Source organism: Condylura cristata, unplaced genomic scaffold (assembly GCF_000260355.1).
Source record: "Condylura cristata isolate star-nosed mole 26May11 unplaced genomic scaffold, ConCri1.0 scaffold00001, whole genome shotgun sequence".
In the NCBI taxonomy this organism is placed as follows: Eukaryota; Metazoa; Chordata; class Mammalia; order Eulipotyphla; family Talpidae; genus Condylura; species Condylura cristata.
The window spans coordinates 38,420,129-38,444,358 of record NW_004567102.1 but is presented as its reverse complement, the minus strand read 5'-3'; the positions used below and the strand labels follow the sequence as shown (position 1 = coordinate 38,444,358).

The window sequence follows — 24,230 nt, the reverse complement described above, 5'->3', positions numbered from 1 at the left end:
AGAAAAATGTAGGGGAAAAAATGACTTCTCTCTGTCCTCTAACTCCTAATAGGCAAGAAGCAAATGCTAATAGGAAGCAGAGATTGATGTATGAGAAATGAATATAAATGAAGAACACAGATACAGAGAAGTAATACCAGATACAAACTGAAAGTGACAAGATAGAAAAGAAAACTTGACTTGGACAGAACTTGGCTAGGAGCTGTCCCAGCAGAATCAATGGGTACTTTGGGTATATTCTTAACTGGGGGTAACCACGAAATAACCAAAAGCAAGTGTCAAAATTCAGACGGAAAGAGCAGGGCATATGACACAGAGCTGCATATCGGAGTCTGTCGATCCCTAATTCCACACTTTCTCCCTGCCCACCCACTTCCCTCATCTACATCTGTACCCCACCATCACCCAGTTTCCACCAATAATAGCTGTGTATCCTGGAGAGCCTTGCCACCAATTTTAAGGCCTGTAATTCTGAGTCAAATGCTACTTTTTGAAATGACAGTGCATGTATCATAAGACACAAGTAACCTCCTCCTCCACCTCTGAAGTGTCATCTCCCCTGACCTAACATCCAGACAGAGGAGTAGATGGGTGCGCACCCCCTTGATTCGAGAGCCACAAATTTAAGACCACTTCTGACAACCTCTCCTGCACATCCATGTACTTTTGGAGGTTTATAAAGTAGAGTAGAAGGAAAGCAAAGTGGTAAACTTTTGCTCAGTGCTGATGGACACTGTACCATTAATCTGAGAAAATTGGCCCTTGATTCAGCCTTCTTTTGAGTTGACTTCATTCATCAGGGGTAAAGTTCAAACTGTTGTTGCGTAGGGTTTTCTTCGTTTCTTCATCTCTCTCAAAAGTTATGTGATGGCATTTTCCCCTTCCAGCAGTGTGTTATTTTGAACTTGCTTTAAAGAAAAAAAAAAAAAGCCTTCTCAAGAATCATAGCATTCATGTTTCAGGTTTCTCCTCAAGTTTTTGTACTTTCAGCGAACCACAGAAATTAGAACTAGAAATATCTTGCAGGGCACCAGGTCCATTTCCTCATTGTACAGATAAAGGAGTGGGAGCACATTGAAGTGATTTGGTTTCACAGAAGAGAAGGTGAAACATGGGGTCTCTGAAGAGTTTTTGCCCAGGATCAAAATCCTGGGCTCCGATTTCTCACCATTTCCCAAAAGGCCTTTCCCTGTATTCTGCACATTTTTGCCAATTCCTATTTAAAATGTACTTGGAGTTGGTGAAATTTGATAACCTTTAAGGATCATTATTCTTAAATTATAACTACCAGGTGCTGGTCTGCATTTTCATTTGAAACCCAAGTCCAGCTTACAATCTTTGTAATTGTGTCACAGAACCTGAGGTAGGTAACTGGAGTTCTTAACTCTTTCCTGAAATCTTTGATTTGTGGGAAACTGGGGTCTTTTAATTCTATAATATAGATACAGAAATGTGCAATTTTTTTTTAAAGATTTATTTATTTGCACATACAGAAGTGGAGTGCAGGGGCAGCGAGAGGCTTCACCAGAGACAGAGTGGGGAGCAGAACAGGCAGATCGACAAAGTACACTGCTGAGGGGAGCAGCTGGTGGGTCAGGAGAGGTCTGCCACGCCATGTGGTCACCTCCAGGACAGGCGGGGATCGAACTCATGCGCAAGTGGCTTTTGCTTCTTAGTGCTGTGCTTTAACCCGCTGCGCCACCAGGGAGGGCCCCAGAAATGTGCAATTTAATAAAAGTGAAAACACCTTTTGTCATTGTCAAGAAGTAGAACATTGTGAGCACATCCCTGTGACCCCACAAGCACCACTTTGCTGCAGCAACAGCTCTTCCCACAAATGGAACCTCTGTTTTGAATCTTTTCTTTATGATTTTACCACCTGTATGTGTCCCTCTATTGTAAATTTAGCACATTTGTTACCTTGATATAAATGGAATCTGATTGCATAGTACACATTTGTGTCTCCTCTAAGTATTCAACATTAGCTTTGTGACACTCGTCCATGTTATTTGTGGCTCAACTAATATGTTGCTTTGCATTCTTCCATTCTATAAATAGACATCTGTTTATTTTCTCATTCTACTACTGACAGACTGACAGACACGGTGTTGTTTCGGAGGGTGCTCACCACTGTGAGCACCTTGTATAGAGTTCCTGTTACACACATGCAGGAGTGTCTCTAGGTGCTAATAGAGAGGGAATCATTAGGTCAAAATCTCTATACACCTTTAATTTTACTAAGAGTGAGCAGGAGTCCCTGTTGGCGTCACATCATTACGGACACTTGATATTGTCCAGCACATCCTGGGCATTAATTCTTTCCAGTTGCTTGGATGCAACTATATCTTTAATGCTTTTAGATCAATACATATAGTGTGCTACCAGCATCCTCCTATTTCTTTTCTCTCAGCTGTGGTATCACACCATGACTCTCCTCACACTTTACATTTAAATATAGAAGTGCTAGTCATTGTCACTGCTTTATTACCAGATATTTGGGAAGTTTGGGTTATATTTTATTTTGTTCTCTTCCAAAGAGTAAGTGAAACTGCATCAACAACAAAATTGCCCCAAATGGAGCTTATTATGATTGTCCCTAATTTTTTAAAAAATAATTTCCTACCATGCTGTGAAGACCATTGTTGCAAACTATGTCAGTAACTTGAACTTCCTCCTGAGAGGTCAAGGAAAATGGAAGTTTATATTGAAGAATAAGAACCATTCAGAGCTATTAAGGAATTGATGATACAATTGCAAGTGCTTCCTCCTAACAACAGCCTTAAATTTCAGTTCCCTCGGCACTAACTAGCAAGCACGCAGATGGAGTGTTTGAGTAAATAAGGAACACGAAACGTTTTAGCTACTCCATGTCAGAACCTTACTTCAGCAAAGACATTAGAGACATTAAGTGCCAGGCACTGCAGTATTCCATTAGAAAATACGAAATTGGATTGCTTTCCAACTTTAAGTAAGAAGTTTGTATCTTGATGCGATTAAAAGTGTTTCCAATCCCAGAGTAAGAACTTGGTAATTTTACTGGCACTATGTACTCTAAATTTTCTGTAGACTTGATAACTTTCTTTTATAAAAACTAACCCTTATGGTTTCATTGTAAATAACTTTTTTTAAGTGTGCGTGGTAACTTTTTTTAAGTGTGACATTTACTCAGAAATTACTAAATAATTTGGTGTTTGATTCACAGAACTGTTAATACACTGTTTCTGGGGAGAACATGGTTGAATATCAAGTGAAATAGTTAATTTGGTCTTTTTCATTACCTACAAGGCATATTCATTTATTTTCATCTGAAACATTCTGTTCATGACAGATTAACTGAAAAACTTAACATTCTACTCTTTTTGTGAATTGAGCTTTTCAAAGTTCCCACTACAGATTTTTTTTCTTTTTTTTAATTTTTCTATTTCTACTTTTATCTTCAGAACTGTTAGATATTTTAATTTCTGAATCTGACCCAATAAAGAATAAAGAGTAAATGAGTAAGTTAATAAGTAATTTTATACCTTCGTAAATACACTATCTTTGAGTGATAAGAGTTGTGGTGTGTGTAGCTTTTTGAGGGGATGCACATACTATGATAAAATGATAGTAATTAACTTTTACTGCTGAACCATATGATAAGATGATTGGGGTATATGTGTATGTGCACGTGCAGCTGGGTTTTTTGGCCTCCAAAAAGAAGAATGAGATCCAGCCAAAACCCAAATCAGAACCTTTGGAACGCTTCCTTACAAGCTGATTTCAGCTAATGTCTACACACTTTAACACATTGTCTAATGCTTAGTGTAAAGACTGGCTGTCAGACTTCTATTCTGGGCTCTGCTACTCACTGCAAAATATTTCATTCTTAGATCCCATGGGTCCTGCTGTAAATTTCAGGATTTGATGCATGGGGGGTGGTTGGTGTAGGCTACTTACTATTAGCATGCAAGTGCAATAAAAAATGCTTAATGGATCACAATGCAATGGTAGGAGAAATAGAATTCAGGTTGGCATTGGTCAGTAAAAAACAGACAAATTGGAAGAAGTTTCAAAAAGAGAACCCATAGTAATTATAAGATGGAAAGGGCTGACTGATTTCTAAAACAAGAAACAGTATGTTCCATTATGCTTGAAGAGGGGCCAACAGAGAAGGGTATGAGAAGATCCAATAAGAATGCAAAGGCCAAGAGGAAGAGTGGTGCTGGCATGGCATAAAGAAGGATTATCCAGAAATAATGTAAGGAAATCAGGAAAATCTTCAAGCAGGTTAAAGTGTAGCAACAGCTTCATGACTATAGATTTTAGGTTAATAGCATGTGATAAACATATGTAATACATTTTAAATGTCTTTAAAAAGTCACTGGAAGATTTAAGCCCCGAAATCAGGTGTCCAGATTTATGTGACTGTGTGACTACCATAACCTGCTTCACTGACTCGGAACACAGGTAGTGCCACATCTTTTCCCCAAACCTCTCTACTGTCAGAATAAGGAGTCTTTCTTTAAGGTGTCCCAAATATTGTAGACCCAGAAAGAGACCATCGTACTTGTGACTTGGAATCTGATAGTCCATCCACCACCTTGGCTTTACCACTGCTGACGACTGCCATTGCCCGGTAGGGCTAATGGTGTCCAGCCTGCCTGGTCTAGCAGTCCGGCATCCTTGTTGAACTCCATTGCATTCCAAGGGAACATGATCTTTCAGTTAGTTTATACTGCCTTGCTTAGCCATGGTTCCAAGAACGATCTCTGGCTCAGACATCCAGAATTAAAGGGACTAATTTCTGCTCCATATATTATGCCTACATAGGGTTGGTTTTCTCAGTTTCACTTCAAAGAACTTTTTGTCCAAGAACTTAGGGCCTCCATGATTCTTCCAGATCTTTCAGGATATTGTCCACTTCATTCTCTGAAATCATGTCTGTGGAGGCTGTTTTGCTAAGTGGTGCAACATCAACAATAAAAGATAGCTAACTATTCTTAATTAAAATGACTGTACTCCTCTCCTTTGATCACTTAGAAATATTTCCTTTACAGACTCTTAGTGCATATTTGTATAAAACCTTGCTGGTTCTTCTAGTCCAGAATTTTCATTCAAACATGGAAATGGATCCAAAGGAAGCCAGTTAATTTATCCAAATCCACAATACTGCTAGTGCCAGAGTTTAGCCAAAAGCCCCAGGCCCCTGATTCACACCTCTTTCTGCTGTACTTTTCATTTCTCTTTTGATTTTCTTTCATCTCATCTTTCATTAAAGAACTTGCAGTTTTGTATCCTTCATAGAAATTTCTCTCTTCTTGCTGGAGGTCAGTCATTATGTATTATTTGTGAATGGTTTGGAAAAATGAGATCTTTTATACATCCCCTGCTTCTTAGGAATTAAGTGCACCATCTACATTACTGCAACATTAATTGTTCCACCTAGTTTTGACTGTTGCCTGACACATGCAAGCTATTACAATTTTTAACTCAACAAATTTCCACAGAATAAGTGAGAAAATGGAATGTGGTAAAAGAATAATTTGAAAAGTAAAAGTGGAGAAAATAATTCAGACTTCTTATCTTCCTTATATGGAAGATAAGAAAATCCTAAAACATTCCAAGAAAAAGAAGCCAGAGTAAAAGCTAGTTGCCTTCTTACTAAAGAATTTAGTGACAGTGAACTAGCCATAGAAAGAAACCATGTAAATCCAGTTTTTCCCCATGGTTTATGGCCTTTATAACTGAATTTTTTGTTATTTAGAAGTTTTTTTTTTAATTGAGGTAAGTTTAGTTTACAGCACTGTGTAGGCATCAGCTGTACACTCTCTCAGCTCAGTAACTGGGTATGTCACACCTTGAATGCCACCCAAAGTCCACTCACCACCCACCATCAGTCACTAGGTCCCCTCTATTCTCTCCCTCGACTCCCCCTCTGCTAATTACCACTCTGTTGACAGTCTGAGAGTTTGATTTGTTTTGTTTGAATTTTAGTCTTTACCTTCCACAAATGAGTTAAATCATATGCAATTTGTCTTTCTCCTTCTGGCTTATTTCACTTTGAATAACTCCATCAAATTCCACCCATGTTATCCTCAATAGCACACTTTCATCTTTTTTATGATTAAGAATTACTGTAGGAATATTCCCCATCTTAGTCCATTCCTCTATCGCTAGGCACTCAAGTTGTTTCCATGTCTTGGCAGTCATGGAGTAAACATAAAGGTATATATACACATATGTGTGTGTGTGTGTGTATGAGAGAAGTATAGATATTTTCAAATTAGTGCTTACACATAGAATGCCATTTTTTTTGTGCTAAAAAATTATTCCCAATAATGAAGTTTGCTGAAACTTATTCTTTTATTGGAACACCAATGAACTAAAGTATCTTAAGTATAGAAATATTTTTATAGGTACAAACCATTATTTATAGTCAAACAAATTTTATGCTCTATGGTTAGCAGTAGGATCAATTATTGTTTGTATAGTATTTAGAATAACTATAAAATAGTGGATGAATCCAGGCTTTTTTTTTTTAAGATTTATTTATTTGTGCATACAGAACTGGGGTACAGGCCAGAGACTCAGGGGTGGTGAAAGACTTCACCAGAGACAAAGTGGGGAGCAGAACAGGCAGATCGACAAAGTACACTGCTGAGGGGAGCAGCGGCCATGTCAGGAGAGGTCTTGTCGCGCCATGTGGTCTCCTCCCGGGCAGGCGGGAATCTAACTCATGCGAAAGTGGTTTCAGCTGCTTAGTGCAGTGCTTTAACCCGCTGCGCCACCAGGGAGGGCCGAATCCAGGCTTTTTACTTCTAAGCAATATAGAGTGACAAGTAGTAGATTTATCCTCCCACCTGAAACAACTGTAAATACAGATAAAATGTAGAAAGTCATGTTTTTCAAGATAGTGCACACCAGGTGACAAAAGACATGGGCCCCCGAGAGAAGGAAAGCAAGCTGAGCCCCGTGTCTGTGTTGAGACAGTTTCCAGGCCATAGCATAGGAAGGAAGAACCTAAGAAGAGCAGATTGACTCCGGAGCTGAAGAGATGGAGTGAATTGTATGGAGAGACTGTTACTAGTTCAGAGCACAAGGTAGCAGAGAAGAGAGAGTGATACAGAGGAAAAGTCCAGAGATCTACAGAGGGTTTCCCTTGAAAGCAGCATACTCATTAATACCTATGTATGAATAGGGAAAGAGCCTCCAATAACAATTAAAAGGAACAGTACTCACAATTCTCTGAGGATCAGGAATAACAGCTGCTTCTGCCAGTCAGACTAACAGACCCATAATTCAGGGTCATTGGATAAAGGGTACTCAGAAGCACTTTAATTTCAGTATTGGGAATAATGAGCCCGAAACTAAATGCTCTTGTTCCCACCTAACAGATCTTAAAAAGCCTGAAGGATTAGACTGTCTCTGTGTGTGTAACTGTGTCTTAGAACAAAGCTTAAAACTATTTTAAGAAGACAAAAATAACAGGCATCCAACAAGGTAAAATGCGATGTTTGGCATCCAATAAAAAATGTCCCAGGCAGGCATGCTCAGAAACAGGAAAATATTACTGATAAAAAATAGAAATATCGATCATTTGAAATGGAACTGACACCGATGTTAGAATTAGTAGTCAAAGACATTGAATTGTTGTTATTACTGTATTCCAAATATTGAGAACATTACAGGGATGATGTAATATCTTAAATGGTGTATTAAAGATATAAAAAGACCCACAATGAACTTTTACAGATGAGAAGCACAGTCTGAGATAAAAAATTATCTCTTGATAATCTTTTGATCTTAGATCAAAAAGGAATTAATGGCAGATTAGGTATAGCAAAATTCACTAATTTAAAAGTCTGGCAATAGAAACTATCCAAAAGTGAAACACAAAGAAAGATGACCAAAAAGAAGTGAACAAAACATGTGAGCTCCAGGATAACTTCAGATGTCTAATACACATGCAGCTATTCTCAGAAAAGGAGATAGAAGAAATATTTGGCAAATATAATTGAAAAAAATGATGACCAAAATATTTCAGGTTTGACAAAAACTATAAAACCATCCATCTAAGAAATGTAAGAATCATGAAGAAAATGACAGCAAGGAATACTATCATCAAATTGTTCAAGTGTTGAAGAGAAAATCTTAAAAAGTGAAAGATCTTAGATCAAAGAGTTTAATTCCCCCTTTATGAAATTAGTAAAAAAGAACAACAAATTAAACCTAAGATAAGCCAAAGAAAGGATATAGAAATGAGAGGAGAAATCAATGTAATAGAAAACTAGAACAAAAAAAAATCAATTAACTACAAGCTAATTCTTTGAGAATACAAATAATGTGATAAATCTTTAGTGAAAATGATCAGGGAAAAAAGGAAAAATGATGAAAACTTCCATTATCAGGAATATGAGATGACATTTATACAGATTCTACTAATATAAACATAAGGAAATATTATATACAACTTTATCCCAGTAAATTTGATAACTTTTTTAAAAAATGAATTTATAGTTAAAACCCAGAACCAGAAGCCTTCATAGATAAGTTCTACCAAATATTTACAGAAGAAATAATGCCAGTTCTACAAACTCTTATGGAAAATTGATGAGGAAGAAATACTTCCCCACTCATTTTCCAAAATCAGCATTACATTGTTACTAAAATCAGATTTAAAAATAGAAAATAACTACAAACTAATATCCCTTTAAGCATGGAAACAAAAAATCTTAGCAGATTGAATAAGAATGTGTAACAAGACAAATACATCATGATCAAGTGGACTCAATGCTAGAAGTACATGGTAGGAATAACAATCAAAAAATCAGTGATATTCATCATATTAGCATGCTATGAAAATAAAACTACATGTTTATCTCAATAGATGCAGAAAAAAACATTTGACAAATCCAGTATCCATTCTAAATTTTGTTTTTAATTTCCAGCAAACTAACCATAGAAAGTTCTTCAACTCAGGAGCATTATGAAACATTTATAGCCTACCATCATAAAAAACATTCAAAGACTGAATGGCTTTCTCTTAATATCAGAAATAAGTTAAGGATGTTGCTCTTAACAATTCTGTTTAACATTAGACTGGAGATTGTAGTCTGTGCAGCAAGACTAAATAAAAGTCTTTAAAATCAATATCGAAAGAAATAAAATGTCTATTTATGCCAAATATAATCTTCTATCCTGAAAGTCTGTGGGATCTACCCTTAAAATAGCTTAATGAAAATTAAACAAAGCTTCATGATGCAAGCAAGGTCAGTACACAAAATCATTTATGTCTGTGTCCTAACAATGAAAAGTCAGTAATATATGTAAAAGAACAAAATCATTTTTTAATTACATTGAAAATATTGATATCAAATGAATACTTTATACTCTTTGAAAAGCACTAGCAAGAGTCTGAAAAGAGAAGCTACACCCTTGGGGAATATATTTGCAAACACAATAACTGATAAAGAACTTGTATCCAAAGTATACGAGGAGTTTTCAAAACTCATTAAGAAAACAACCCACTGAAAACAGGGCAAAGATTTGGTGGGGGACGCTAGAGTTTGGGAGTCTAGGCTGGGCATCCAGTTACTGCCTCAGCTCATCAAGCTGTGCCTTTGACTTTAAAATGCCAAGTCCACCCAGTTGGAAGAAAAAAATGGGAAAAGAATCTGAACAGACATTTCTCCAAAGATAGACAGACAGACAGCAATAAGCATATGAAAGATGCTCAACAACTTCAGTCATTAGAGAAAAGCAAGTTAAAACTGTGAGGTAACACTGTAGTTTACAGAATATCTAGAATTAGTTCATACTGACCATCCCAAGTGTTGGCAAGGAATATAAGAACTAGGATTCTCACAGAAGGCTGGTGAATATATATAAAGTAGTACTTTAGAAGACAATGGCAGTTTCTTTAAAAATTAGACTTATGTATATGAAGTACATTCTATTCTAACCCTAGGTACAAGAAAAATGAAATGTGTAATAAGATAAAGATTTACACACTAATCAGTAGGAACTTTTTTTGGAAAAGCCAAAGCTTGGAAATCCCAAAAGTCTATCAATGGATGAATGGGTGAAATATTGTGCTATACCTATATAATAGAACACTACTGAGAAAGAAAGGAACAAACTCTTTTTTAGTATTTTTATTGACATAGTAATATTGACTTACTCGTAGTAAAACATTCATGTGGATAGCTTTATGTTACCTGTATTGCTGTGTTGCGTGCACCACTATACATTTCACTATACATTTGACCCTGCTACCTGTTTTACCCTCCCACACCCTCTCCCCCTCTGTCAGAATCTAAGAGTTTGTTTTCATTTTGTTTTGTTCTTCTGCTTTGTTTCTTTACCTTCCACATATGACTGAAGTCATCTTGCTTTCTTTTCTCATCTGACTTTTGATGCATGCAATAACATGGGTGAATTGCAGAATAACTCTGCTGAGTTATGTTGTTAAAATAATCAGACATAAAGAATGAAGTCTGTAGGATCCCATTTGTATCCAATAGAGAAAATACAAACTAGTAGGAAGCAGATACATGGTTTCATGGAAAGTTGTGAGTGGCTTTAAGGGCACTTTAAGGATATGTTTACTGTCTGTCTTGATTGTGTTGATGATTTCATATCAAAATGCATACTACAAATATAAATACATGCAGTTTGTTCTGTTTAAGCTGCTAAAAAAAAAATACGAAAAAAGCCAAAGAGAAAGACATACAATATATATTAGAATACATGCTAGTAGTAAACATTACTGAAAACTATGTTACATAAATTAATTACAGATACTGTTTCTTAAAATACATCAGTGAATACTTCATAAAGCAGAGATCTTTTTGTAAAAATGATCCTTGCTAGTGAATATACCTTTTTTTAGGACTCCTATTATAGCACATTCTGTTTCCTTGAGGATGTACATCAAGTTTCCTGGAACAACCACAATACCATGCCACTTCTTTCCAAGAGCTTTTTATGAGCAACAATAGCATTATGTTGGTAGTGCTTTGTCTTGAAGTGGCAGAGGGAAGTTGTAGTAACCGGCCATATTTGCTCTGTTATGCACACAGGTTTGTTCACTTGTACTGTGGTTAGATATTTACTCTGGGTGGCATCTGGGCCAAATTTCAAATGAGGACCTTATGTGTACATCCTCAGGTGAGGATTACTTGAAATGCTTGAAAAGATTTTATTTCCTTGTAACACATAGCTCAATTAAAACTTGAATTGGGACTGTGAAAGTTCCTTCTCAGCCTGACAAGAAAATCAAACTACCGAGTTGTAAAGTACACATGTGTTGGTAGCATTTCATATGACAGCTCTAATATTGTTTTAAGAACCTGAGGGGGTTTCTCCAGCTAACATTCTCTGGCAATAACCTGAGACCCCTAAGTTCCCACACTTGAATATGAATTCCATGAAAACAGGAACTCCTATCATGTGCCAATGTCTGGAACAAGGGGTGGTCAAAACACAGCTGCTAAATAAAGGAACAAATAGATAAATAAAGTATACATGTGTTTTAAATGTTTGGGCTGTGCCATTCAAAGTCCTGGTGTTGTCACCGTGATGTAAATGGCCATGTAAGTGGAAGGGCACAGGCAGCCGTGAGACATGACTTCCCACGTTGTCTGAGCTCATTGTGCGAACTGAGCATGAGTGTGCGAATTGGCAGTTCTGTCCTTTCTGCCTGGCTCCTGGCAGTGAGACACAGAAACTGTGATGTTCTTTCTCATCTCTTTCTGACTCAGAGAACAGCGGTGACCCGGCCTCTCTTTCTTACAGGGTGTAAACGGCATGTCTGTGGATGAGAAGCCTGACTCCCCCATGTATGTGTATGAGTCCACAGTCCACTGCACCAACATCCTCCTGGGCCTCAATGACCAACGGAAAAAGGATATTCTCTGTGACGTGACTCTGATCGTGGAAAGGAAGGAGTTCCGCGCCCACCGGGCTGTACTGGCCGCATGCAGTGAATATTTCTGGCAGGCGCTGGTGGGACAAACGAAAAATGACTTGGTGGTCAGCTTGCCTGAGGAGGTACAGTAATTTGGTCTCTTTGTGTGGTACCTGGTGGAGGCTTATTGACTTGAGGTCATTTGACTTAGCAGGGACTGGAAGGTGGACCCTGTGCCATGCCCACCTGAGGACCCCTCACACATGAGGTTTGTGGTACAGCCAGTTTCTTTTTGATGCACTTAGAGTCTCAGAGGCATAAATATGATCAGAGCATCTTTCTTTAAGGGAAATGTACCTCACCTGTGGCTCCCAGTCCCTCACAGTTTCTAGTTCACTTATTCTTCAGGTTTTGAGTGGTTCAGCCAGAATTGCGAATGGTCCTAGAAGTGGGATCTGAATCACCAGGACTGTTGCTATGATTTTTCTCTTTCAGATCGTTGAAGGATCACTAGATTTCCCTTGAGAGAAAAAGCATGAAAGTGTTCACAGCACCATTGTTTGAGGGAAAAATAAAAGCAAACAGTAATTTTTACAGTTAATATAGTAAGATTCTAAGAAATGTAAAGTTGCTTTTCTCACCATTGTTGAAAATACCCTACTCAGGTTTCTTAACTACTTCAGTGAGTCCAGTCATTTCTGTATGTTGGGGCCACTAGTAACCGGACCTGTTCTGTTCAGATATGACATTTAGTTAGATGGTTTCAGGTGCAGGGACTCAAAACCTGGGCTTCACAGGGACAAAACACTACCTTGGTCCCCCTTTGAACGGGGCACACAGTTCCTCTTCAGTCTCCGGACTTTCCTTCAATTTCATAAGGCACAGGGTGATACTGAGCAGCCATAGCCTTGTGTTGACACATCCTGGCCAGCTGGTCTCTGTGAACTTCACGACGCCAGCATGGCCAAGTCAGAGAACTGCTTCTTGGATTAGGAAAATTCCAGATTCTGTCATCCCTCCACCCAGCTTGGTCAGATTAGGCCAATTCCAACTCTGACCGCCAGCTTCTGTCCACTTGTACAGTTCTACCCCCCTCCCAAGTCCTGACTCCCACTGGGGAATATAGTGACCAGTAAATCAAAGCCACTCATTCATAATCCCAGTTGTAGCCTTGAACTGAGAGGGGGAGAGACTAAAATAGACACCTTCTTCTAGAAGTCAAGAAATAATTGACTGTTCTTGCTTTCTTTCCCTATAAAATGTAACAACAGTCATATAAATGTAAAAATTTATATGACTTAAGTATTGGCTCCCCATAGAAAAAAGCATTCAGGAATTGATGTCAGCAAACTGTAAGACATAAAATATTGTACATAGTAGTTTCATTAAATAATATGAGATCACTCGATTTACAGTTACAAAGTATTTTGCACTAATAGAAGAAGAAAAAGTAGTTGACATGCAATGCAGTGCAAGTCCATTGTTCCACTCCTCAGGATTACAGTTGACTCAATAAACACCCTCGTAGTTGTAGAGACCATTTAGAGCTGGGAGTCCATTGTGCCAGAGTGGCATCATAGTCACGAAATTCAGCCCTATGGTGTGTCAGGTACAGAGGCAGGAATAGAGTGTGCCTCCTAGGAGACTTGTAGTCGTATAAGTTTGTACATCAACCACATTCTTATAAGGCTTATTGCTTCCCTCCCAAAATGTGTGCAGAACATACATTGGAAATGGTCAAATGATAACAAGTATTGGAAAGGATAACAAAGAAAAGGGGGCCCTTGGTAAGAATGTAAGTTGGTGCAGATAGATGAGAAAAAAATATAGATGTTCCTCAAAAAATTTTAAGTAGACCTATTAATTACACCCAGCAATTTCCCTTCTTCCTATATCTGAAGAAAATAAAATAACTACTTCAAAGGGATAATTGTACTCCCATGTTCATTACTGCATTATTCACAATATCTAAGATATAGAGACAACCTAAATGTCTGTTGACAGATGATTGGACAAAGAAAATGTGAAATATGTGCATAGTGGAGCATTAGTCAGCCTCATGAAAGAAGGAAATTCTATTTACCACAACATAAATAGACTTGGAAGGCATTGTGCTAAATGAATTAAGCCCAACATTGAAAGACAAATATTGCTTGATTTCACATGTGATTGCTAAAAAAGTTAAACTCATCATATCAGAGAGTGGAATGGTGTTTACTAGAGGCTAAGGAGTAGAGCAAAAGGGGAGATAATTGATCAAAAGGTACAAGCTTTCAGTTATAAGGTGAATAAACTCCTGTACATTAGGTAATGTACAACCCAGTGACTGTTGCGATAACACATAATTTCATTGAAATGTGCTAAAAGAGTAGATTCCATTGTTCTCACCACACACAAAAAATGATAACTTTGAGAGGTGATATGTTCATTAGATTGTGGTATATGTATTTTACAGTTTATATTTTATAGTGTATATTTCACTGTGTGTGTGTGTGTATATATATATATATCAAAGCATCACATATATATCTCAAATATATAATACTTATTTATCAACTAATTTTGAAAATATTAAGTGTTAATTGATAAATATTTAGAAGTGGGGAAAAAAGGTTATTGCTGGAGACCACTTCCTTTTTGGGCTTGTTTCCTGTTCCTTTTGCCCTCTAGAAAAGCAGGTGTCTTGCAGGAAGTGGAAGAGGGGAGGCTAAGTATGGCCCCTTCAGGTGGATCTTAGGCTTTCATTGGTATAAAATATATTTCAGACTTCTGCTTACTCAGTCTATCACTATCATTTTCTCTCTCTGTCTCTCTCACTGTGTCTCTCCTTCTCTACATTTTAAGACAGGTCTTGTTTTTTCAGTGCAAAACAAAGTAGGAAAACTGACCCTGAAGGATTATGGAGAAAAGGCATTTGTTGTTAAATCTTAACCAAAGGGTGCAGTGAAGCATCAACTGCTGAACATAGAGGCCATCAAGAAAGTGGTGGGATCTTCTTTCCTGAAAATTTTTAGAAGATGTGAAAGTTATTAATATCTCTGAGGTGGTTTATATCAGTCTTTTAAAAAAAGGAATAAGATAGGAATGGCTCCATTTGAGCAGTCCTTTCACTGTGGAGCCATGGAGTGCACTAAATTACTGCACAGGGTGCCAGTGTTGTTGTGAGCCTGAGTGTAGCTGTGATGAGAAGTGAAGTGTGGTAGTAAACAGTGGATGAGGTCTTTTGGGAATTCCATCACCAGGATAAGAAAAAGAAAGCACTCACCAACCCCAAAACACAAAGCCAACCCCTTGGCCTCCACATAAACAAAGAAGCACAGGCCTTTTTAAAAAATATATATATATTTATTTATGAATACAGAAATGGGGTATAGGCCAGAGGCGCAGGGGCAGTGAGAGGATTCACCAGAGACAGAGTGGGAAGTAGAACAGGCAGATAGATGGAGTACACTGCTGAGGGGAGCAGCAGGCGGGTCAGAATAGCTCTTCTGAACCAAGTTGTCACCTCCAGGGCCGGGGATCGAACACGCACTGATGCAGCTGCGGCCAGTTCGCGATGCTGTATCCCAACCCTTTGCACCACCGGGGAGGGCCCCAGCATAGGCAAATTTTAAGATCTGTAGAGCATCATCCAGGAAGGCTTGGGAAGACTACAGCCTAGACTTTGGCACTAATTGCTTGTCAGTCAACTGACTGACTCTCTCTCCATACTCATTGATTAGGCAACTTCAACAACAAATTCATTCAACAAGATTTTTCAACAGCCTACTGTGTATGTAAGAAGAGATACTGTGCTAGATACTGAGTTGAATCTAGAGAACAAAATAGTTTACATTCCAGTAGGGGGTTAAGAGGTAATAGGAAGAGAGACTGAAAATAAATAAATATATTATTGGTTAGATGCCATTGAGAAGAACACAACAGTGGAGGGGGTTAAGGAAATAGGTTATGGGTAATGCGATTTAAATATGAAGGCCAAGAATCGTCTGCTTGAATGAATGACTTTTGAGCAAGATTTAAAGGACTGAGGGAACCGGCCATGCTGACGTCTGGGGTAAGAGTGATCTAGACAGAAGAAATAACAAGGAAAAGGCTCTGAGGCCATGGTGGGTGTGGCATGTCTGACACACAGTAAGCAAAGTGAGCAGTGGACGACTGTGAAGAGGCATAGAAGAGGCTCTCAGATTCAGACTGCACCTTGGAGGGATTACTGCCTTTTCTTGGAATGAGCTGGGAGGCAATTGGGGGGTTTAGTAGAAGAAGTCCCTTTTAGCTATATGAAAATAGATTAAAAGACTATGGTGATGGCACACAGGTGACTCAGTGATGGGAAACCCATGGGGATTACAATTGAGATGGGGAAAAAAATGTACAAAATGATGTAAAAATAAACTGTTACATTGTTAAAAAAAGAAGAAGAAAAGAAAATGGATCAAAAGAGGGGAAGGGTAGAAATAGAAAAAGCACTTAAGATCTAATGCAACAACCTAGCCATGATGTAATTGGCCCAGACCAGGGTGACAACAGTGATGTAGTAATCAGCATCAGATTGTCGTGATATTCGGAAGACTGTACTTACCAGATGGTCTTAGAAACTGGATTTAGGATGGAAGTGAAAGAGAGGAGTCTAAAAGTAAGTCTGTTGTTTGGGTCCTGAGCTATTGGAAGAATCAAGTTACCACTAACTGAGATTGGTGAAGACTAGGGGAAGTCAGCTTAGAGGGCAGGGAAAGAGAGAGGAGAATGGGATTAGCAGTTCTGTTTTATACATATTAAGATGCCTTTTTATATCTAAGTAGTGATAAGTAGTACATAGTGGGATATAGATGGATGGCATCCATGAGGGAAATCCAGCCTGGATATAGAACTTTAAGTACTAGAGTTTTGGGAGTATTGAAAACCACAAGACAAGATACAGTAACCAAAGGAATGAGTGTGGGTAGGAATAAAAGAGGTCCCATGACTAAGCCTTGGAGCTTCCTACAAGTAAATCAGGGAGATGAGAAGGGCCTGTGGGGTAGACCAAGAGGAGTAACTATTAAAGTGGAAGGAAAAGCAAAAATGTGCTGGAGGCCAGGTAAAGAAGGTATTTCAAGGAGGAAGGAGTAGGCAATTACGTCAAATGACTCCAACATCCAACTAAAATGAAGGCTGCAAATAGACTGTCCAGGAACTTGAAAGCTATTTTTCTTTCACTGAGCATTTTTGAGGAAGCAGTCAGAGAAAAAACAAGCTCTATGGTACTCAAGACAGCAGAGAAAGAGAGAAATTTGAGAAAGCTAATGGGGGATACATTTATTTTAGACCTTTTCAGTTAAAGGGAACAGAAAAGTGGACCAGGAGTTTGAAGGAAAGTTTCAAAAGAGATTTTATTGTGTTTCTCTTGTTTTAAGTAGGAAGAAATTCCAGCAGATTTGCACTCTTAAGGTGGGTATTATCTATATTCACCCTTCCCTAATTTTCCTCTTTCCTGGACACACAGGAAGACCAACTTTTTAATTAGTTGTGATATGTGACTAGCATGTAATCAATGAACTGTGAAGAAAAATAATGTATCACTTTTGTTCTGAGGCAGTTAAAAGTAGGTATGAGTTCTTTATGTTCATTTCTGCCCATTTAACTGGTGTCAAAGAACGCCAAATGATAGAACTGCTACTCTGGGCCCTGAGTCACTATAGGAGAAGAGTCATCTGACTTAAACTGATGACATGAATGAGAAGCAAACTTTTATGTTAAGCCTTTCCAGTTTGGTGCTGGTGTTTATCTGTTACCACAGCATAGCCTAGCCCATGCTGACTAATACTGACCTGATGGGAAAGTTTCAAAAGAGAAAAATCTTGATGATACAGGACATAGAAGGCCTTTGCGCAACAAATCTTTTTGAGTATTTGAGAGAAAATGGGACCTTCTAACCAAGGCAATTGGGCAAACTGAACTTAGCAAGACACATCCTTTTCTGAAAATAAAATTGAACTGAATGATCTCTGAAGTCCTCTCCTATCCTTTAGGTTTATGGTCCTTGAACATTTCTAGGTTCCTGTTGGAGAGAGAGAAGAAATCTTGCTGATCAGAAAGAGGAGAGATGTTGGATTGAGAGTTAGGGAAAAGCCGTGGAGAAAGAGAAAGAACTATAGGATTTCAAAAGAGGAGTGAGATTGCTCCTCTAACTACCTCTCTGAATATTCTCTGACTTTTCAGAAATGAGTGTGCAGGTGCTGACACTTAAAAAACTCTAAAACCTTTGGGCTATTTGATAACCTTAAACAGAGGGATGTTGTAGAAGAAACAGGTCATTACCCACTAACCATTTTAGAAGGTTCTAGGATTAAAAAAAAAGAAGAAGAAGTAATTTACATTGAATGACCTCCATTTCAGTAGGATTGTGCAGGGAGTAACAATACTGGTTACCAACTTGGCTTGCAGAGCTGCTCTTCAGATTAATGAAATGTAATATGTTAAACTTCTTGGAAGGATGGTGCTATATAAACAGAAGGTGTTATTATTCCCATAAAAGGAAAGCACAGTCTCTCTGATGAAATGGCTCTTACCTCAGAATCCTCATTAAAAGCTGTGGTGCAATTTTCCAAGTTGCATTAGTGAGACTTGGCAGCAGATGAAAAAAAAAAAAAAGGCAAATAAATAGTAAGTCAAAGTATTCCAGGTAGTTACTTGCTAGCAAGTATGAAGTTTTCAAGTCCTAGAATCATGCTGATAGTTTTGAAATGCCTAAAGGCAGAGTTTATTTATAGTAATACAAAGGTGACTTCCAGCCCTGATATCTGGGCTTGGGTATCAAATGAGAGTGCCATAAAGCAAAGCCATGAAAAAGAAACTGGTACTACTGTGACTCCATCTCTGAAGGCTGATGGTGTGATATAGGGGAGGGGAAATCTAGTGTGAAAATAGCCACAGCAATAACTAATTTTAAAACTTAAATGCATAAGCTGTTTCCAAACCTCTTACATTTTTTAAATCCTGAGGCCAGTAAGTCCTATTTAAAGAAACTTATGCAGAGATGCGTTCCTCTTTTGGCATAGTAGAAGGAGTTGAGTAGACAAAAATGAAGACATATTTAAAAATTATTTTTAAGTGACCTGATTTCAAGACCAGTTTTAAGAGTTCTTTTTCTTGTACCTATTTATCCCTATATTAATACCAGAGGACCACAATAATAACATTTTTAAATGGATTCATAGCAGAGCCTTTGACAGTATATCGTTTGCATTAAATTTAATAAAATTTGTTACCACTGTATGTATTCATTTTAAAATCTTCTCCATATATGAGTTAAATGCCCCTTACGTGCCTTTCTTTTCCTTCTTATGGAGCGTCTTAGGTATTTCAATTAAAATTAATAATAGCTTTAAAGACAGAGTTCAGAGCTATAAAGTTGCTCACTTGATCAGTAATCATAACTATTATTTTTGTCATATTTAATCACAGAACCAGAGCCTATAACAGGATATTTAATTAAACTTTTAATTCATGATAAGAAGTTAAATAGCACTTGGGAGGAGGATATTTTAAAATTATTTCCACTTCTCATCCAGATTACCCACATCCAAAAAAAAAGGTGTGATAGAAAGACATAATGGCTGTCAGCCAAGGGTATTGCAGGTCATGCCAGCATGAGCTGGCAGCCAGCCATTGTCCAATTAGCATGGCTTCATCGTTGCAGAGTAATCACTCTTGAGTAGATGGTTGAGTCACTCATGATGTAGTGGTGCTTCACTCAATCCAGTACTTCTTAGAATAGGTTTCTTGTTCGCTGTTAATACCTGCCCTACTTTACCAATAAAAGCACAGGACCGGTTAGGCTGAAAGCCGAACAGAAGAGAAACATTGATTATATATCTCATTTCGTTTTACTTCCTGAAAACTAAGATTGCAATTAAACAGTGAAAGCATGGTATGTTTTGTAAATGAGTTACAAGAAAATACAGTTTCCACACCAAAATACTCAGTGTCAGAATCCAAGAGTTGGTTTTTATTCTGTCTTTTCTTTGGCAGCTTTAGCATTTGGCAAAAATGTAAGGATATCGGTAAAGTTACCTAATAATCTTAATAGATTCACATTCCATTCAAAAACTTGGAATGCCACCAACTGCTTCAGGTTTCAGCTCCATTGTTGGAGTGCCCTTGACATTTCTGGTGGGTGTGCAGTTATACAAGCAGGCAGCTTTTGAAAGAGACCCTTCTTATGTTGAGAACACCTGGAACCTGGTTGGACAAGTTGTAAACCAGGAAATTGATTCAGGAATTTCTTAATAAAATGGATCATATCCAAGCATTGGAGTGGTGGGTGGTTGTCAGTAGAAAAAGACTGTTCTTAGAAGCACAAAGAACAGAACATTAGTGTTAGCACTAATGAGTTCATACTTTTATGTTCATTCTTGTATGTTTGGGTTCTTAATCAAATCACAAGCTAGATAAAGGTAGTCTTTGCTTTCAGGACTAGAGCAGTTCAGTAGTCACACTTTGGGTTTCCTATTATCTCAGAAGTGTTCCTTTCCCCATTAACTCGGTGCTTAAGCAAAATTCATCACTTTGCCATAGACTCCTAAAATATGTTGACAGTCTTTCTAACTGACATTGGCACCACCTCCAACTAGCTGGTGATGCAGTGAGCTTCACTGCCTGAGATGGACTTCTGTGTGCCTCCTGGCAAAGGCAGTGTGTGAAAAAGTGAATGTATCCAGCACCCTGGGTGGGATGGAGCCAGACCTCCACTATGTTTTTGACTGACTGGCAGTAAAGAGAAATACTGGCAGCTGTTCCCAAGCAAGCCAAAAGTTGGCCCTGAGGTGAAAAAAATATGCTGGAATTTAGCCAACAGAAGATTCCTAGGTTAGAAGAAAATCAAAGGAAATATAAAGAAAGTCACAATTATAGGCTTCCAACTTGTTCAAGTTAACAACAATTTCATTTTATCTTCTGCTTTATAAAAGATAGTATTAAATATCATTACTACTCATTTTTTCCTGTTTCTTTTTTCCTACATTGTTTCTTGCATTTTTGTTCCATTGATTTTTTTTCTAACTTTTTACATGCAATATCAAATAGCAGATTGTTCTTCCTCAAAGTGGCACATAGATGATGTCACTGGAGGCAGCGCCAGCAGCCGGAAGTAGGGACCAGAGCTGGTCTCTCAGAGCCATGCACTCAGGTTGCCCAAATGTGTTGAGTGTGACAGGGTGGAATGGAATCTGTGTGGAGGTCACATCAACGGTCTATCTACCCTGATGCCTCACACTTCGCCTATTATTGTTTTATCAGTTATTCAAAGAGAAGTGAGGGAAAGCACAAAAGTTACTAAAAGGTCAGGAAAATGTCTGCAGAAAGACAGGCCCTCAAGATCTTGCCTTACAAAGATGAGTGCTCTAGTAAGACAAGACACTTTGCCGTATGCATTGTCATTCTTCCCTCCCAATGAGCAGCCTGAACTCTGTGGGAATATTTTGTCTGCCAAGTCGAGCTATGGTCGCCTAGATATTAAATGACTTGTGCCCTACAAGTCTAAAAGTGGAAAGATTAAAACTGTGCACTACCAAGATTCAGAGCAAGAACTTCATAGTCAGGAATCAGCAGGATACCAAGAGAAAGTATCTGAACCACACCTTTTGTAACTCTGGAGACTTAAATCCATTATTAGATTAATAGGATGTTCATGTCAAGAAATGGGATGACCTTTCAAAGTATCTCCATGCCACCTATCTCAGACAGTAGATGTTGATCAGATGTTTCTATACCAGTTACATAGGAGGGACTTTAAAGGGGAATTTTATAATAGTGCAAAGTGCTTCATACTGGAATAAAGTATAAAAAAATACAAAAATACAGAATTCCCTCAGAGGAGTTGAGAGAGGGGAAAAAATGCAGTTGAGATTAAAGTAGATACCCAAAAGGACATGATGACTTAAGTGTACCCTTTCATAGAAGCAGGGAACACAGCCCATGACCCCTTCATAGGTCATTTTGGGAAACAGGGGGTAACTAAGAAATGGGGGGCAAGACCATCCCTTTTAAAAATCCTACAATATAGTGTAAGAATCAAGATAAAACTTGAGAAATCACAGGTGAACAATTCATGAACATTTGTTGTAGCTACCACATTGCATTGGGTATTAATTGTACTTCAAAAGTTCAGGTTCTGGGGTTGGGGGAAAGCAGTGGGGAGAACAGGATTATCTTTCCATCTCCCAGGCACTTTAGACCACCTATAAGCATTGATCAGGGCTTTGTTAGGGAATGAGGGGAGGGGTCATTCAGGACAGGGTAGTGGCAAAGCCAGGGACCCAAAGAAGCATTCACAGGGCATGCAGGACCCAATTTTGAGCAGCACAGATGGTAACTTTGGAGAAATAATTCAAAATGTGGTCAGATGACATGATCTTATCATGAAAGAATAAAATTGAGGCAAAATTATTTAGCTTTGATAGGGTAAGCAATAATAGTTCACTGAAACACTGTGATATGAAATGTGACATCATGGGAACAACTTAAGGACTGTCTAGTAATGAAACACCTGATGGATGGAGCAACAAACTACTCCAAGCAGAGGGCAAAGCCAGGAGACTGCCAGGGTGCTAGCGTGAGCTGAGGACGGAGTCTGCCGGGGGGGGTCTGGTGCCTTTCAACGGTCCTGAAAACTGGGTGTGGAATCATATAGGTGAGGAAAGTGGCCGGCAAGCCTTGCTTAATGTCTGTAACACTTTATATAGACTCAAGGCACTGGGCATGCAGAACTGAAGGTACAGATAGGAAGAACTCCAGCACACAGACTGTGGCTGACAGTACTGTGAATGACTGATCCCTCTGAGAAAAGAGAATCTAAAACAGGGCTGGGGCTGAGATTGAGCTTCTACACCTAACCTTCCATTGCTGGTACCTCTACTAACAACAGATTTTATCTGGATTGCTGCTTTTCATTCTATCTCCACTTACTTGGCAAATACTAAAGATCCAATAGTTTATCTGAAGATACTATATATAGATGCTCCCTCAATTACTTTTTAGAAAGTACGCTTCCCAACTGATGCTACAGCAGCCCATAGTTAGCATAGCCAAATACAAGCACCTGCAATGAGGTTCTTAATTTCTAAAGAATAAAGTGCCAAAAACACAACCCCAGTGTTGTTTGTGATCCAGTGCTACATGTTTAAATGCTAGGTACAGGTTCGGCCAAGATGGCCTTTGGGGGCTAAGACCATTATGCTGAGTATTTGATAAATAGTGGTATATCACCAAAGCAATGTGTGCAGACACAAGTAACACCACACACAGTAGGAGGCTTCAATCTGAATATTACTCCTAGTGGGTGAACCAGGTATTAGCTGTCGTGTGATGTGAACACTTATGAAATACACACCATCCCATGTATTCAGTGTACAACTTGACCTCATAAAACCTTTAGATCTAGTTTGCAGTTAGAGAAAAGTCAAAGAGTAGACAAACTGGCTTAACAGCACCAGACAAAACAATGAAGCAAAGCCAGAAGGTAGGACCTTCTGCAGGACAAATGTCCTGATCTCTCTTGAAAGTCAGTGGCATAAGAATGGGGCTAAGCTAAATTAAACAAGTTTTGAGGCATTAAAAAAAAAGAGAGAGAGATTTAATGTATCATACTGGACTGATTACTGGGTAGGACAAATCAATTATAAAGGACTTTGGGGAGGGAATTGGTATAATTCAAGTTTAGTTTGAGTATTATATGAAAATTCCCTGAAATGGAAAGGTGGTAACATTTGAAAAGGCAGACAAGGGGGGGGGGTGTGAGGAGGGGAATACACAGTATAAAGTTGGAGGGAGGGAAAGAGGGCCAGAAAAGAGCCACAAAGACATCGCTGAAGTGTGAAGTGTGGACCTGTGAGTGATGGGAATGTGATAGGTTTTGTTTTGCTTGTTTGAGTTTTCCAGTTTCCTACAGTTGTAGATTATTACACTTCTGCACTAATAAAGTGATGATTTAAACAGTTTGGTGCATAGAAGGGAAGAAGGGAAGACCAGGTGAAATGTGTAAGCATACTCCTGGGAAAATAAAATTCCACAGTATGGCTTTGTGTGTGACTTCAAAGGTTCTGTGGACCTCAGCAGTTTTCTCATAAAAGCCCCAGTGCTGCCCCTGAGCTTCCTCCTCCCTCCTGTCCAGTAGGGCTCTCCATTCTCATAAGAAACTGATGTCCCTAACTTAGACCAGACGTGCATGGAATCACAGTCTGTCATTTGTTAGATGATAATCCAAGAAGCAATAAAGAGAATAGAGTTCTTCTAGTTACTTCTCATTACAAGTTTGACTTTTTTCATATTTAAATTTACTTGGATCATTGAGACCTACAGATGCCCT

General features: G+C 38.5%; 1 protein-coding gene across 1 annotated transcript in view; it reads left to right on the top strand.

The window, feature by feature from the left end:
- The window catches only part of BACH2 (BTB and CNC homology 1, basic leucine zipper transcription factor 2), a 235,103-nt gene that overhangs the window by 150,695 nt on the left and 60,178 nt on the right, over positions 1-24,230 (top strand). The window contains exon 3 of the mRNA XM_004673699.2: positions 11,776-12,030. Coding sequence (XP_004673756.1) covers positions 11,788-12,030 — 243 coding nt within the window. The 5' untranslated portion in view covers positions 11,776-11,787. The remainder of the gene's footprint in view (positions 1-11,775; positions 12,031-24,230) is intronic.